At 40.4% G+C, this 12,425-nt stretch overlaps 1 protein-coding gene across 1 annotated transcript; it reads right to left on the bottom strand.

Annotated features, from left to right (window-relative positions):
• Window positions 1-2,042: 2,042 nt before the first annotated feature.
• Window positions 2,043-12,161, bottom strand: HINT3 (histidine triad nucleotide binding protein 3). The gene is made up of 5 exons (XM_065401875.1): window positions 12,006-12,161; window positions 10,406-10,523; window positions 7,748-7,817; window positions 5,305-5,431; window positions 2,043-2,468 (listed from the first exon to the last, which is right to left on the bottom strand). Exons 1-5 carry the CDS (start codon window positions 12,159-12,161, stop codon window positions 2,421-2,423), a joined length of 519 nt encoding a protein of 172 aa, XP_065257947.1. The 3' UTR covers window positions 2,043-2,420.
• Between the last annotated feature and the right edge of the window lie 264 nt (window positions 12,162-12,425).

The following is a 12,425-nucleotide window of genomic DNA, read 5'->3' as shown; positions in this document are numbered from 1 at the left end:
TCTGGTTTTTATTAAGCTTTTCCACAATATTTTAAAACTGGCTCATAAAAGTAGCTTGTAATGATACATATCAGTTAAGTATAGTTATATAAATTAACTCACTACCACAATATTCATGAGCAGTATTTTTAACACTGTTTTAAAAAAGATATTAATATATTGGTATCCTAATATTTTAATCAAGTTAGGATGTGTGAGTTGATTCCCTAATTATTGCAAGGAATGAGTCAAAGTCTTCCTAGCACCAATCTGAAATAAACCAGACTCCAAAGTACTGTAAGTTACATGCCAATCCCCTGTAACAAGAGGATCAAGACACTAACACTACATCTATATTTGGAGCTGAAGATGTGTTTCCCAGCTCATGTAGATGTACCGGTGCTAGCTTTGATCAATCTAGCATGCTAAAAATAGCAGTGTTGCCAGAGTCGCACAGGCAGCAGCAAGTGGCAGCATGGGCTAGCTGCCTTGAGTAGGTACCCACTGGGTCCGGGTGGGATACAATCAGGGCAGCTAGCCCATGCGACAGCTCACGCCTGCCCCGCTACCATAAATTACACTGCTATTTTTAGCATGCTAGCTTAAGCAAAGCTAGCACAGGTATGTTCGGGAACCACACCCTCAGCTCCAACTGCAGACATAGCCTAAGTGCAATGTCTTAGAGAAAAGATAGACAGAAGTAAGCTCTTTATGGCAGGGAATTTTGTTCTTTGGTCAGCATATTCTTAATACTTCAAGTACTATATACAAATAAGGTGTTACATAAATAAACATTACAAAACATTGCATCACTAAGGCAACAGGATCTGTGGAAAGGACTTCAAGACTTCTCAGAGAAACCTGCAGGTGCAATGGATAACCACCACCTTGGCTATTAACACGTAGATGCTAAGGGCACTGGTTTCAATTAGGTAAATGCAAAATGGTTTGGTAGAAAGAAACAAACAAAACAAAAAAATAAAAACAAATAAGGGATAAAATTATTGTCCTGAAATTTTATCTTCTTTTCAAATGATCTGAATTAATTTGGTGCTCATAAAAATGAGGGACCGACAGCACTGGCTAGAGCCAGACAGTGCAGACAGGCGCTGTGAACACCACCTCATGCAACTCTTGACACCACATCACATGAGTATTTCAGTTTTGGGCTTTGCCTGAGTCCCAAATATGCCAAAATCTATCAGATTAGATGGTCGTTTTGTGTGGTGAGCTCAAAAACAACAAAACCCACCATCAGTGAACAATTTATCTTGTGACCTATAATATTTAGGAGTCAAATTTAGCCATGGGATAAGTAAATCCAAGTGACATTCAGTAGAACCATATGTTAGGGCTTGTCTACCCAGTGTGTTCACCTGCACGAGAAGGATGTAAAATTCTAGTGCACACTACCATATTGCATACTAACTGGCCCATGTGAACCTCACTGGCATGCGCTAAAAATTCCCTAGTGTGTGTGAATGTAGTACTGTTTGAAACAGGACTACATTCACACACACTAGGGATCTTTTAGTGCGTGCCAGCAGGATCCATACAGGCTAGTTAGTATGCAACAGAGGAATGCACACTAGAATTTACACCCTGCTCTTCTAGTGCTGACTAACACACTGTGTAGACAAGTCCTTAATCTAGGTTCTAGCTTAAATTTGATGCCCAGAGGCAAGTGTGTTAATTCAATCCATCCAAACTCTTTACAAGATTTTTAAATGTACAATTAAATTATTTAGGGAATTAATATTCAAGACGAGTAACAATCTTAATCCAAGTCCATCGTATAAACATTCCTACACACATTTAAACTAAATTCTATGTTCTAAAGCATCATCATATTCTGGGCTCAATATGTTATGTTTAGCACTTGCTACAGACCATTACCATGCAAGATACGTGATGGTTTAGCACCAAAAAACAGTAGTGTCTATCTTTAGCACTGTACCTACTAAGAACTAGACATCACCAGCATGACTCATGCAAGTACTAAAGGAAACCTGTACGTTTTAAACACTATTGCATTCCCCCAATTTTTTTTTTTTTTAATAAAAAAGCTAGATTCCACTTTTAAGCATTCAACTTGGTACAGTGTACATGCTATTAACAGTTACTGTTGAAAATTTTCCCAGTTTTAATACATTCAAACCATTACTGTTTATACTGTGTTTTACTAGAACTAGTGTTTTATATATTACTCTATTTTCCATTCAAATATTTTGCATCTATTATCAGAAAACTTGAGTACACATACACTAAGAATTAGGTAGACAATCAAAAGTTGCTTGCCCTGAAGGAATAGGCAATCAACTCAAGCTTTTCCTTTTTTAAAAAAAACCTCACAAATAGTTGCACCAAACTGTATAATCTTAATCAGAGTTCAAAGAACAAAATCTAAATTGATTTGTGATCCAGAACTAGGCAAGGTGCTTTCAACTGGCAGCATTTTCAGTCTGCAGTCGTTCAATCAGCTGTTCCGCCTGCAGGAAAAAAGAAGCAATATATTAACCCTATGACCGATGGACCTCCAGTTTAATAACTGGTCTTCCACAAATCCCGAATATCCCACTGAAAGCAACACATTTAGTTTAAAGGTGGATATGTACCAGATACATTAAGCAGAACAGTGAGTGTTTCTTGCTTCACATAGCCAGGATGTATACCAGAAGTTACGTCTGCTAGAGCAACAGATTCACTAGTTTTCTCCCTCTACCACTGGAGGGTTAGTAGGTCAGCAGAAAAAGGGGAGTTTTGAGACAATTGGGATGACGACTGGTCGAGCGTGGGTCACCCAGGCAGGGTGTTTTGGAAACCTAAGAGGAGACGTATGCTTGGAAACAGCTGAGTTATGAAAGCTGGGGCACAAGGAGCTGGTACTGCTGTTGATTTCATATTCAGACACCTAGCTAAGCAAAGGTAGGGCAGCCTACGGGTGACTCATCAACATGGAAGGACAATGTGAAGGGGCCCCCAAGTGAGACATAATGTGGAACTTACTAAAGGATTTGTAGGGATAGCCAAATTCCTTTAGCAGACTAAACTGGGGCACACTAGGTATTAAGCATGAGGAGCCCTAAACCTCTTTTAGATGGCCCCTAAGAGCCAAGCTAGGAGCAACTCGGTTGACAATTGTAACTGGGAGTCTAGGGTATTTCTGACCTTTTCTGCCAGTTATCCTTTCCATTTGAACACGTGTCTGAAGTCTTACTGGGACCCACTAGGTACTGGAACCTAAAAACGCAAGCAGCTTAAGTGCCTCAATACTTGCCTTCAAGTCATTAATATACTTGCTAACTGTTATGGGACACCAGACTTCTAGCATGTTACCAAGCTCACCTGGTGAGGACAATTAAACAAGGTTAAATAGCCTTACAGTTCATTTGCTATTAAAGTTAGGTAATTTAATTTTGAGTTCTACAATTTAATATAATTCTGAATCTTGATTTCCATTCTTTCAAAATCAAGTGTCATATAAAAATTCAAGTATGTTTTCTATTTTATGTTATTTGTATTTATCTTTATAATGTCATCTCAGAAAATTAAAGGGGCCCTCTCTTGGCTTTTTATTCCCCTTTACAGATCCTATGTCCCAGCAACACTCCCTTAGGCCAAATGCAAGGCAGGGATTTTTCTAGCACTTCTGTGGAGGGTCTGTCTCACTTAACAGGATAATGCTGCTGTACTAAAAGTGTAGGTTTTTCTGTTTGTTCAGCACAGCTGTAGCCCAGAAGCCTTCCCCACCCTGCCCTGCCAGCATGCCTCAACCCTTAAAAGATAACTTCTCAAGATTAGTGAATTATTCAGTCTCCATGACAATTCTGCTCTTAGCCCCTCTCAGTGGAGATCTGGCACTATTTGGTACTTTTGCTGCAACAGAAAATGTTTTTTGTGAAGTGGACATTTGTGGACTGGACTGAGACCAGCAAAAAAAGCACATAAGCTATTGAACAGCAGCCATCAGATGGTAGTAACTTTTCACTCAAGCAGGATTGAACTGGTGAAATGCTATGTATCCCATTAACAATTGAGGGAGGGATAGCTCAGTCATTTGAGCATTGGCCTGCTAAACCCAGGGTTGTGAGTTCAGCCCTTGAGGGGGCCACCTGGGGATCTGGGGCAAAAATCTGTCTGGGGATTGGTCCTGCTTTGAGAAGGGGGTTGGACTAGATGACCTCCTGAGGTCCCTTCCAACCCTGATATTCTATGAACAATCTCTTAGGCTACCTTCTGTTCACAAGTATTTTTTCTTGTTTCCAAGTTTTAATGTATTTGCATTTTCAATATAGGCCATATTTTAGATCTAAAACTACACAATAGTTTGTACTACTCATATTTTAACACACATTTTCCTTAAAAAGGAAAAGGCTGTAAAAGGTCAAAGTAAGGCACACTGAGTTTTACCTTGACATTTGCTCAAGGAAGGTATAAGTAATCCTGAATTAAAAATTATACAAATGTCTTTCTCAAAATAACTGTTCAAACAGTAGTTTTAACACAGATAACTAAAGATTTTTGCATTGTATTATACATTTCAAACTAGAACCTTGCAACCCTTCCTCTGCAGCACAGGGCACGGGGCACTTGCAGGTTAACTAGAGTAAATCGTGGATTCTCTGTAACTTTAAGTCTTTTAATCATGATTTGAGGACTTCAGTAACTCACCCAGAGGCTACGGGTCTATTACAGGAGTGAGTGGGTGCAGTTCTGTGGCCTACAACGTGTAGGTCAGATTAGATTATCACAATGGTCCCTTATGGCCTTAAACTCTATGAGTCTAACCCAACCCGAACCCAGTGGGAGCCGACTACAAGTGTTAGGTTAGATCTGAAAACAGTCGAAACATCTCAGGCTTGGGTTGAGTAGGCTCTAATCTCCTCCTCCTACCCGTGGGGTCGGTGCACCAACAGCTGCATGCCCTGTTCTTGCTGCCCATTGACACCTTGTTGTGCTGTGTATGAGGAGGAGTGGGAAGTTCTACAATTCACTGGCACACTCACTCCACAGCACAGCAACTGTCCCAACTTTACCAGAGATGAATTGCAGGCATGGGGAGAAAAGCAGCGCTCACCATATTGAGGACATGGGGGTGACAATAATTCAGGTTCAGAGGGAAGTGTTGGATTCAAGTTGGGCTGGGTCTGAAAACAACTCGACCCTCTGAGGCTTGGGTAGGGTTTAGGTTGGCTATGGGGCCCATTGGATTTGGATCAGGCTTTAAAATTAGGCCAGAGCAGATCACTATTTCAAATCATTTGAAAGCTTTCACATTTTATGCTTGCAACTGGAAACCTATCAAACCAACTGTGCTGCACTTACCGTGATAAACCAATAGGAATTGATTCTGTATATCATCCTGGACAAGAATCCCAGCTGACTGGCTGGGGCCAGGACATGAAGATGTAAATGGGATATTGAGCAGAATGGAGGCCAGTGGAATCCCATCCTTGAGAAGAGTGGGGGAGGGAAAAAAACATCAGCTGCATTAATTCAGACAGAGGCTAGAACATCTTAAAACTATGTCATGGGATGATTGTGTTGAACTGTAGATTTTTGTCTGGAGTACCAGAATTACTTCACAGATCTAGCAGCAAACAAATATTTATGTGACCAAACAATTTTTTTTTTTTAATTTTCACTGCTTTTCCCCCCACAAAGTCATAAAATTGAAATGACAGAAGCTACAATATATGTTAAGGGGTATTTTTATTTGTTTAAGTCAAGGGTTGATACAATAACATGAATACCCCTTCCTTCACTCAGGCTGTCAAGACAGCATCTCAATTTAGGGGATGATTTCTCACTTAAAGTTGGCAGTTAAATATATTTTCCTATTAAGAAAAAAAAAGATTTTAACATACTACCAAAAATGCATCACATCTAGCAGTGAAATCAGCAATAAGCTGTCTCCTAAATAAAAGGTACCTTCCAACTTCTTCAGCCACAAAAATATGTGCCTATCCATTCTGGGAAACATGGATCAAGCCCAAAGTATTTAAATATGGTTTTAAAGCATTTAAGGACTTTAGTAAGGCATTTGATACGGTCTCGCATGATATTCTTATCGATAAACTAGGCAAATACAATTTAGATGGGGCTACTATAAGGTGGGTGCATAACTGGCTGGATAACCGTACTCAGAGAGTTGTTATTAATGGTTCCCAATCCTGCTGGAAAGGCATAACGAGAGGGGTACCGCAGGGGTCTGTTTTGGGACCGGCTCTGTTCAATATCTTCATCAACGACTTAGATATTGGCATAGAAAGTACACTTATTAAGTTTGCGGATGATACCAAACTGGGAGGGATTGCAACTGCTTTGGAGGACAGGGTCATAATTCAAAATGATCTGGACAAATTGGAGAAATGGTCTGAGTTAAACAGGATGAAGTTTAACAAAGACAAATGCAAAGTGCTCCACTTAGGAAGAAAAAATCAGTTTCACACATACAGAATGGGAAGAGACTGTCTAGGAAGGAGTACGGCAGAAAGGGATCTAGGGGTTATAGTGGACCACAAGCTAAATATGAGTCAACGGTGTGATGCTGTTGCAAAAAAAGCAAACATGATTCTGGGATGTATTAACAGGTGTGTTGTGAGCAAGACACGAGAAGTCATTCTTCCGCTCTACTCTGCTCTGGTTAGGCCTCAGCTGGAGTATTGTGTCCAGTTCTGGGCACCGCATTTCAAAAAAGATGTGGAGAAATTGGAAAGGGTCCAGAGAAGAGCAACAAGAATGATTAAAGGTCTTGAGAACATGACCTATGAAGGAAGGCTGAAAGAATTGGGTTTGTTTAGTTTGGAAAAGAGAAGACTGAGAGGGGACATGATAGCAGTTTTCAGGTATTTAAAAGGGTGTCATAAGGAGGAGGGAGAAAACTTGTTCACCTTAGCCTCTAAGGATAGAACAAGAAGCAATGGGTTTAAACTGCAGCAAGGCAGGTCTAGGTTGGACATTAGGAAAAAGTTCCTAACTGTCAGGGTGGTTAAACACTGGAATAAATTGCCTAGGGAGGTTGTGGAATCTCCATCTCTGGAGATATTTAAGAGTAGGTTAGATAAATGTCTATCAGGGATGGTCTAGACAGTATTTGGTCCTGCCATGCGGGCATGGGACTGGACTCGATGACCTCTCGAGGTCCCTTCCAGTCCTAGAATCTATGAATCTATAAGGATAAGATGATTTGAAACACGGTTTTGCTTGCTAGCACGGCAGGGGCCCAACTCTTTTCAAACAAATTCTTTAAAACAGCATTTGAGACTAGCATAAGCTCAACCACATTCAAACTCATCTCAAACAGAGACCCAGGGTTCCATATGGATAGGGCCAGGAAGTTCATCTCTACTTTGGACTCCAAAGCATGCTACTGGCACCTGGTCAGGGCAGCCTTTTGAAGTTTGTTTAAAATTTTCCCCAAGGCCTGGCCATAGACAAACTTCAAACTGCAACACTATTTTGTTCCATTCAACATTTTCTAGAAAACAAACAGGAAACTAATTTCATATAAAATCATGCTACATTTTACCAAATAGTCAAATCAAATTAACTCTGCACTAGAAATGTATCAGTGGAAGAATAGTTTATGGTCCCATGTTTGTGCACTCTATCAGAGAGCTCACGCTGTATTTCAAATCCTAATCAACTCCTAAGTCCATTTCTCTTTGACAATTAACCATGCTGCCCTTGCTACCACTATCAGACAAGTACTGTTGTAAAAAAAGTCAATAGTGTACTAGATATATCCAGAAAGCAAGTTATATACCTTATATCGTTCAAGTCAGTAAAATTATTTTGCTGAAGGATGTTCTTTCCAGCTTCCATCATTTTCTCCACTAAGTAGAAAAGAAGTTAAATTGAATGTAAACTCTAAATGTAATGCACTAAATGCCTCTAAATTACGAGGAATATAAAAAAAATGGGTACTTCTCTGTAACAGCCCCAAACTCTTCCAGTCCATAAGAATTGTTTTGTAAAATACTATTTTAAAATTTGTAACAATTTAGTAGCAGGGATAAATTGGAAAACTCATGGGATTGATAATTAAATACAAACCCTTTTCCTTTCTAAGTCACTGATTTGTATCTAGCGCAGATTGCTAGATGTGGCTGTCTGATAATGAAAGTGAAATGCAGAAGTGGTGTCCATCCACTTTAGTGGTCAAACTTCCACATCAAAAAACTTCCACCCATATTTTGGCACCATTTTTGGCAGCTTCAGCAAGGCCAAAGATTTATTTTCTTATGCCTAAAACCTCCAGGCCAATGCTGATGCATATTAGTGGGTCAGAATGGTGAAGTTTGCTCTGTTGCCCCCAGTGATGTATCTGCTTTATAGACAGCTGCAGGACTTCAATCTCTAGGGCCTAGCATTTTTCTTAAAGTCTGACAGCAGCAAATAGGACAAAGGCCAGCCTACACTAGTACTCCAAGATGCACTGGTGTTAGTGAAACAGTAAGAGATGTTAAGAAAAAATGCCAGAATAGACAAGGACTAGGACTGTTAATCCAGAATCTTTCAGATTCATTTTTAAAATTCTTGGTTTTTTTAAACTTTTTTGAAGTTTAACTAGGTTGAATGAGAAACTCGGGACAAAAAATAATGTTCATGTTAACAAGAATAAACATTTCATAGTCGCTCTCTCTGATTCTTAACACACAGTTAATCAGAACATTTCTTGCAGACTAAGGCAATCATGGAGCATGGCCAGGATTTTTTAAACCACAAAAGCTTTGACATTTTATGAATGCTACAAACTGATTAAAAACAAACAAACCAAAAAAAAAAAAAAAAACCTAATCTGTTCTCGCTGAAACTGCACCTAGCTTTAGAATCTGCACTATCTTTCCAACATCATTAATAAGCAATATCCCAATTTAGCCCGGGTAGTAAAGCTAGTAATAAAATACCTTCCACATACTTCTTTCTTCTCGCCATTCTCCAAAAGGAAAAAAAGGTTTTCTGAAAAGCACTAACAAAGATTCTCAACCAATTTAAACTACATCTGCAACTTCAAACAAGAAGAAATAGCTATATTCTTGGATCTTAGGGCTTGTATACACTGGCAAATTGTTTGACATAGCTAAAGTAGAATTATTAACCCAAAACAGAGTATCCACACAGAGGACTTATACCACCATAGCCACAGCAGAATAATTATAACTATTCTGCTATAACTATGCCAGTCAAATTCCCTGTGTAAACAAGCCCTAATATACTACTAACCAGTAATCCTCTGATACTGAGATGGAGGAAAACCAGTGATCTCTTAACAAAACAAAACAAAAATTGACTTTTTAAATTTAAATCAGCCTTTTCAAATTTAATTTTTAAAGGTTTATTAAAATAAATACACTTTGACAACCTATGTCAAGGCCTTGACCTAAACTTAATATAATCTATTAAAATAATTTAAATAAATATTCAAGCAGTACATATTTGCTGCCAAAGTTTTAAAGAAAAATCAAACCACTGAACTGGTAGAATACACTCGCTAATTGCTAGAAGCAGGGTTTGAAGATGTTCTAAACCAGCTTTTGACAGCATTTGCCTCTTCTGCAGGTGCAGAGAGAATATTTTCTACATTTCATTTTTTTCAATTTGTTCAATTCAAGGACTAGTTCATTCAAAGTTGAGAAACCAATCAGAAGTTGAAAAAAGCAGGAAAGCATGTTTTCTTCTTCCAATCTATGAATAAAACTAGGTGTGAAAGGATGATACTTACTAGTTCTAAAATCCTGAAGGACATGGTGACCAGTGCCAACCAGTTCAATGCACTAACTACAGATACTCTGCCTTTTGTTTAAGAAATCCATTTTAAATGCAAAATTTGTTGTAATGGGCTTTTTTTTTTTTAATGCAGCACAGTTAAGGTTGTTTTAGTTAAATAAAACTATTTTAAAATATTGTTTGTGCATTTTTATTGAATTTCATTTTCCTTCCAAATACAGTTTGACAAATCAGAAGTAAAATGTATCATCTAGTAAACAAGAAGTGAATCATTCACTAATTTCTAACATAAAAAAATATAATAATTAAGAATCTGAATAAATGTGTGATGTCATATATTGAATAAATGTATAGATCTAGTGTATCCTTCTGGTTAGCATGAAGTACCAAATCATACCAACCTTTCTTTAGGAAAAGAATTCCCAAAAGTACACCTGCAAAACTAGATTTAAATCAATCACTTAAAATCAATGCTTTCTGTTTGCTGATTTAAGTCATGATTAAAATCTTATTTAAATCAATCTACCCTGACACTGTTACCCATTCCCATAATAGATCTTTATCCACAAAATAAGCAATGCTCAAAACTACAATGCAATTGACAATATACTGTGGCATGCATCTCTACAGGAATAAACAATGATCCACAACTGTTTTCTTTTGATTCATGCAATAGCCATAGTTACAGTCTTACCTAGTGGTATGTGCTCTTTCTTTAGAGTCTTGCAGTTTCCCATATGCTCTATTGGCACTACTAGATAATGGTGTGGGGCCCCAGGTCTGATATCTCTAAAACAGACTAGGCCTTCAGACTAATGGAACAACAACAAGATATTAATCTGTTATTAAAATTAACACATTAGAAAACAGCAGATAACATAAAATCACTTTTACTGGAGCTGAAGTGGCATTCACACAGTGGAGCATTCTATGGTTATTCAAAACACATTATAGTTCTATAAATTGTAGCATTAGCTTCACAAGTATTTATCTCAGTGATGTATGAGATGTATATTGGAATTAGTACACAAAAAGCAATAATGCTTGTAAATAAATAGTTACATCATCAGCCACTCCCCATCCAGGCCTCCCCAGTTCTGATTTTTTTTTTTTTTTTTGATGCTCGCCTACTGTAAGGATACTGCTCAGAACAGTGAGAAATTTCGAGTGACTGCCTTTCTGATGAACATTTCACTAATATCTCCATCATATTAGTGGAGGAGGTCTTCCAGCTTTTTAGCTATGCAAGCCCCAAACCCACAAAGAACTCTGTACAGGCAGACCTGTGTTTATTTAGAGCCCCATGCAGGTTCAGGGCTTAAACTTGTGAATTATTGTATTGGTCCAATACCACCACATTTAATCTACAGAATGATTATGGATAAAACTAAGAACCTGTCATTTACTGACATTTGGAAATTACATTTTCCCTACAGATTAAGTGAAATGATAAAGAATAAATCAGACATATTTTAATTCAAATACACATTTTTAGATACATCTACTGCTACAAACCCCCAAACCTCAGAGTTAAGATTGAAAAAAGTTTAGTTCTACCCTCATACTTTACTGTTGGACCCCACCCATCCCACTTCCTGGGCAAGGCAGGGAAGAATGATTTAAGTTAAGGCAGTTTAAATCTTGTTCCAAGCAGCAAGACACTAACAAGCAGCAGATGAAGATAGCCCCAGAACAGACTAGTTATCTAGAAAAAAAAACAGTAGATTCGGTGAGTTACAGATCATTCAGCTAGAACTACTGAGATTTGGACAATCCCAACACTGGCTCTGCAGCACAGACTGCACGTCTTTATTTGCTTGCTACTGTTCAATAATGAGGAGAATAGAAAATAATCTATAAAGTCATGAATCGCCGCATCTTTCGCAGTGTTTTTGCTCAGTCGAGTCAGGGGGACCCCTGCACTTCCCTTGGGAGCCCCTGGGCTCGGTTTCCCAGACCTATGAGAAAATTCTCCTTCTCTCAACTGCAGGATCAGCAACTTCGGCTGCTCTTCCCACGGGTTAGCGAAAGAGGAGACAAACACCAGGGTCTGCCACACTGCACTGGCCAGGTCTCTCCCACCCGCCCCGGGCTCTCAACCGGCTCGCCAGCCCCGCGCTGTCACTGGCGGCTCTGCAGGGCGATGCCCGGACACCCCGGCTTAGACACGCTTAACTGTGGGGTCCCCGACTCCTCACAGCGCTTCCGGGGCCGCAGGGAGAGGCGCGCGGGGGCAGGGCTCAGAGGGACCGGCAGGGAAGGGCTGGTGTTCGGCGGTGCCCGGCTCCCCTCACCTCGCAGGGCAGCAGCGCGGTGCCCGGCTCCTCCCGGCGGCCGATCCTGCAGAAGACGCACTTGCCGTCGTAGCCGCCGCCACTGCCAGGGCTCGGGTCCGCGGGGGGTTGCGCAGCCTCGGGGGCGGCGGCTCCGGCTCCGTCCTCCCCGGCCATCGCTCAGCGCTGCTACCGCCTCCCTCCGCCCGCGATCAGCACCAGCCACCCGCTTCCCGGAACCCGGCGCAGCCGCCGTGTCGCCTACTACAGCGCCCCCTGCCAGCCTCAGGGAGCCTCAGCCACTCCCCCTCCCCGGAACTATACAGCAGGGCGCGGGGACACGTGACTCTGAGCGGGCTCGTGAGCAGGCGGCGCGCGGTGCTAACGGCACTGAGGACTCGAGGCATCTCCCTCGCTCTCTGCGGGGGCGGGGCTGTGGGC

This window comes from Emys orbicularis, chromosome 3 (genome assembly GCF_028017835.1).
Source record: "Emys orbicularis isolate rEmyOrb1 chromosome 3, rEmyOrb1.hap1, whole genome shotgun sequence".
Lineage (NCBI taxonomy): Eukaryota > Metazoa > Chordata > Testudines > Emydidae > Emys > Emys orbicularis.
Note: the sequence above shows the minus strand (reverse complement) of the source record. Positions and strands in the feature narration are given on the sequence as shown.

Coding starts and splice junctions, on each gene's coding strand:
- HINT3 (XM_065401875.1), bottom strand. CDS start 12,161: ATGGCCGGGGAGGACGGAGCCGGAGCCGCCGCCCCCGAGGCTGCGCAA. Junction 5,432..7,747: donor ACTGACTTGAACGATATAAG/GTATATAACTTG, acceptor ACTCTTCTCAAG/GATGGGATTCCACTGGCCTC. Junction 2,469..5,304: donor ATTCCTATTGGTTTATCACG/GTAAGTGCAGCA, acceptor TTTTTCCTGCAG/GCGGAACAGCTGATTGAACG.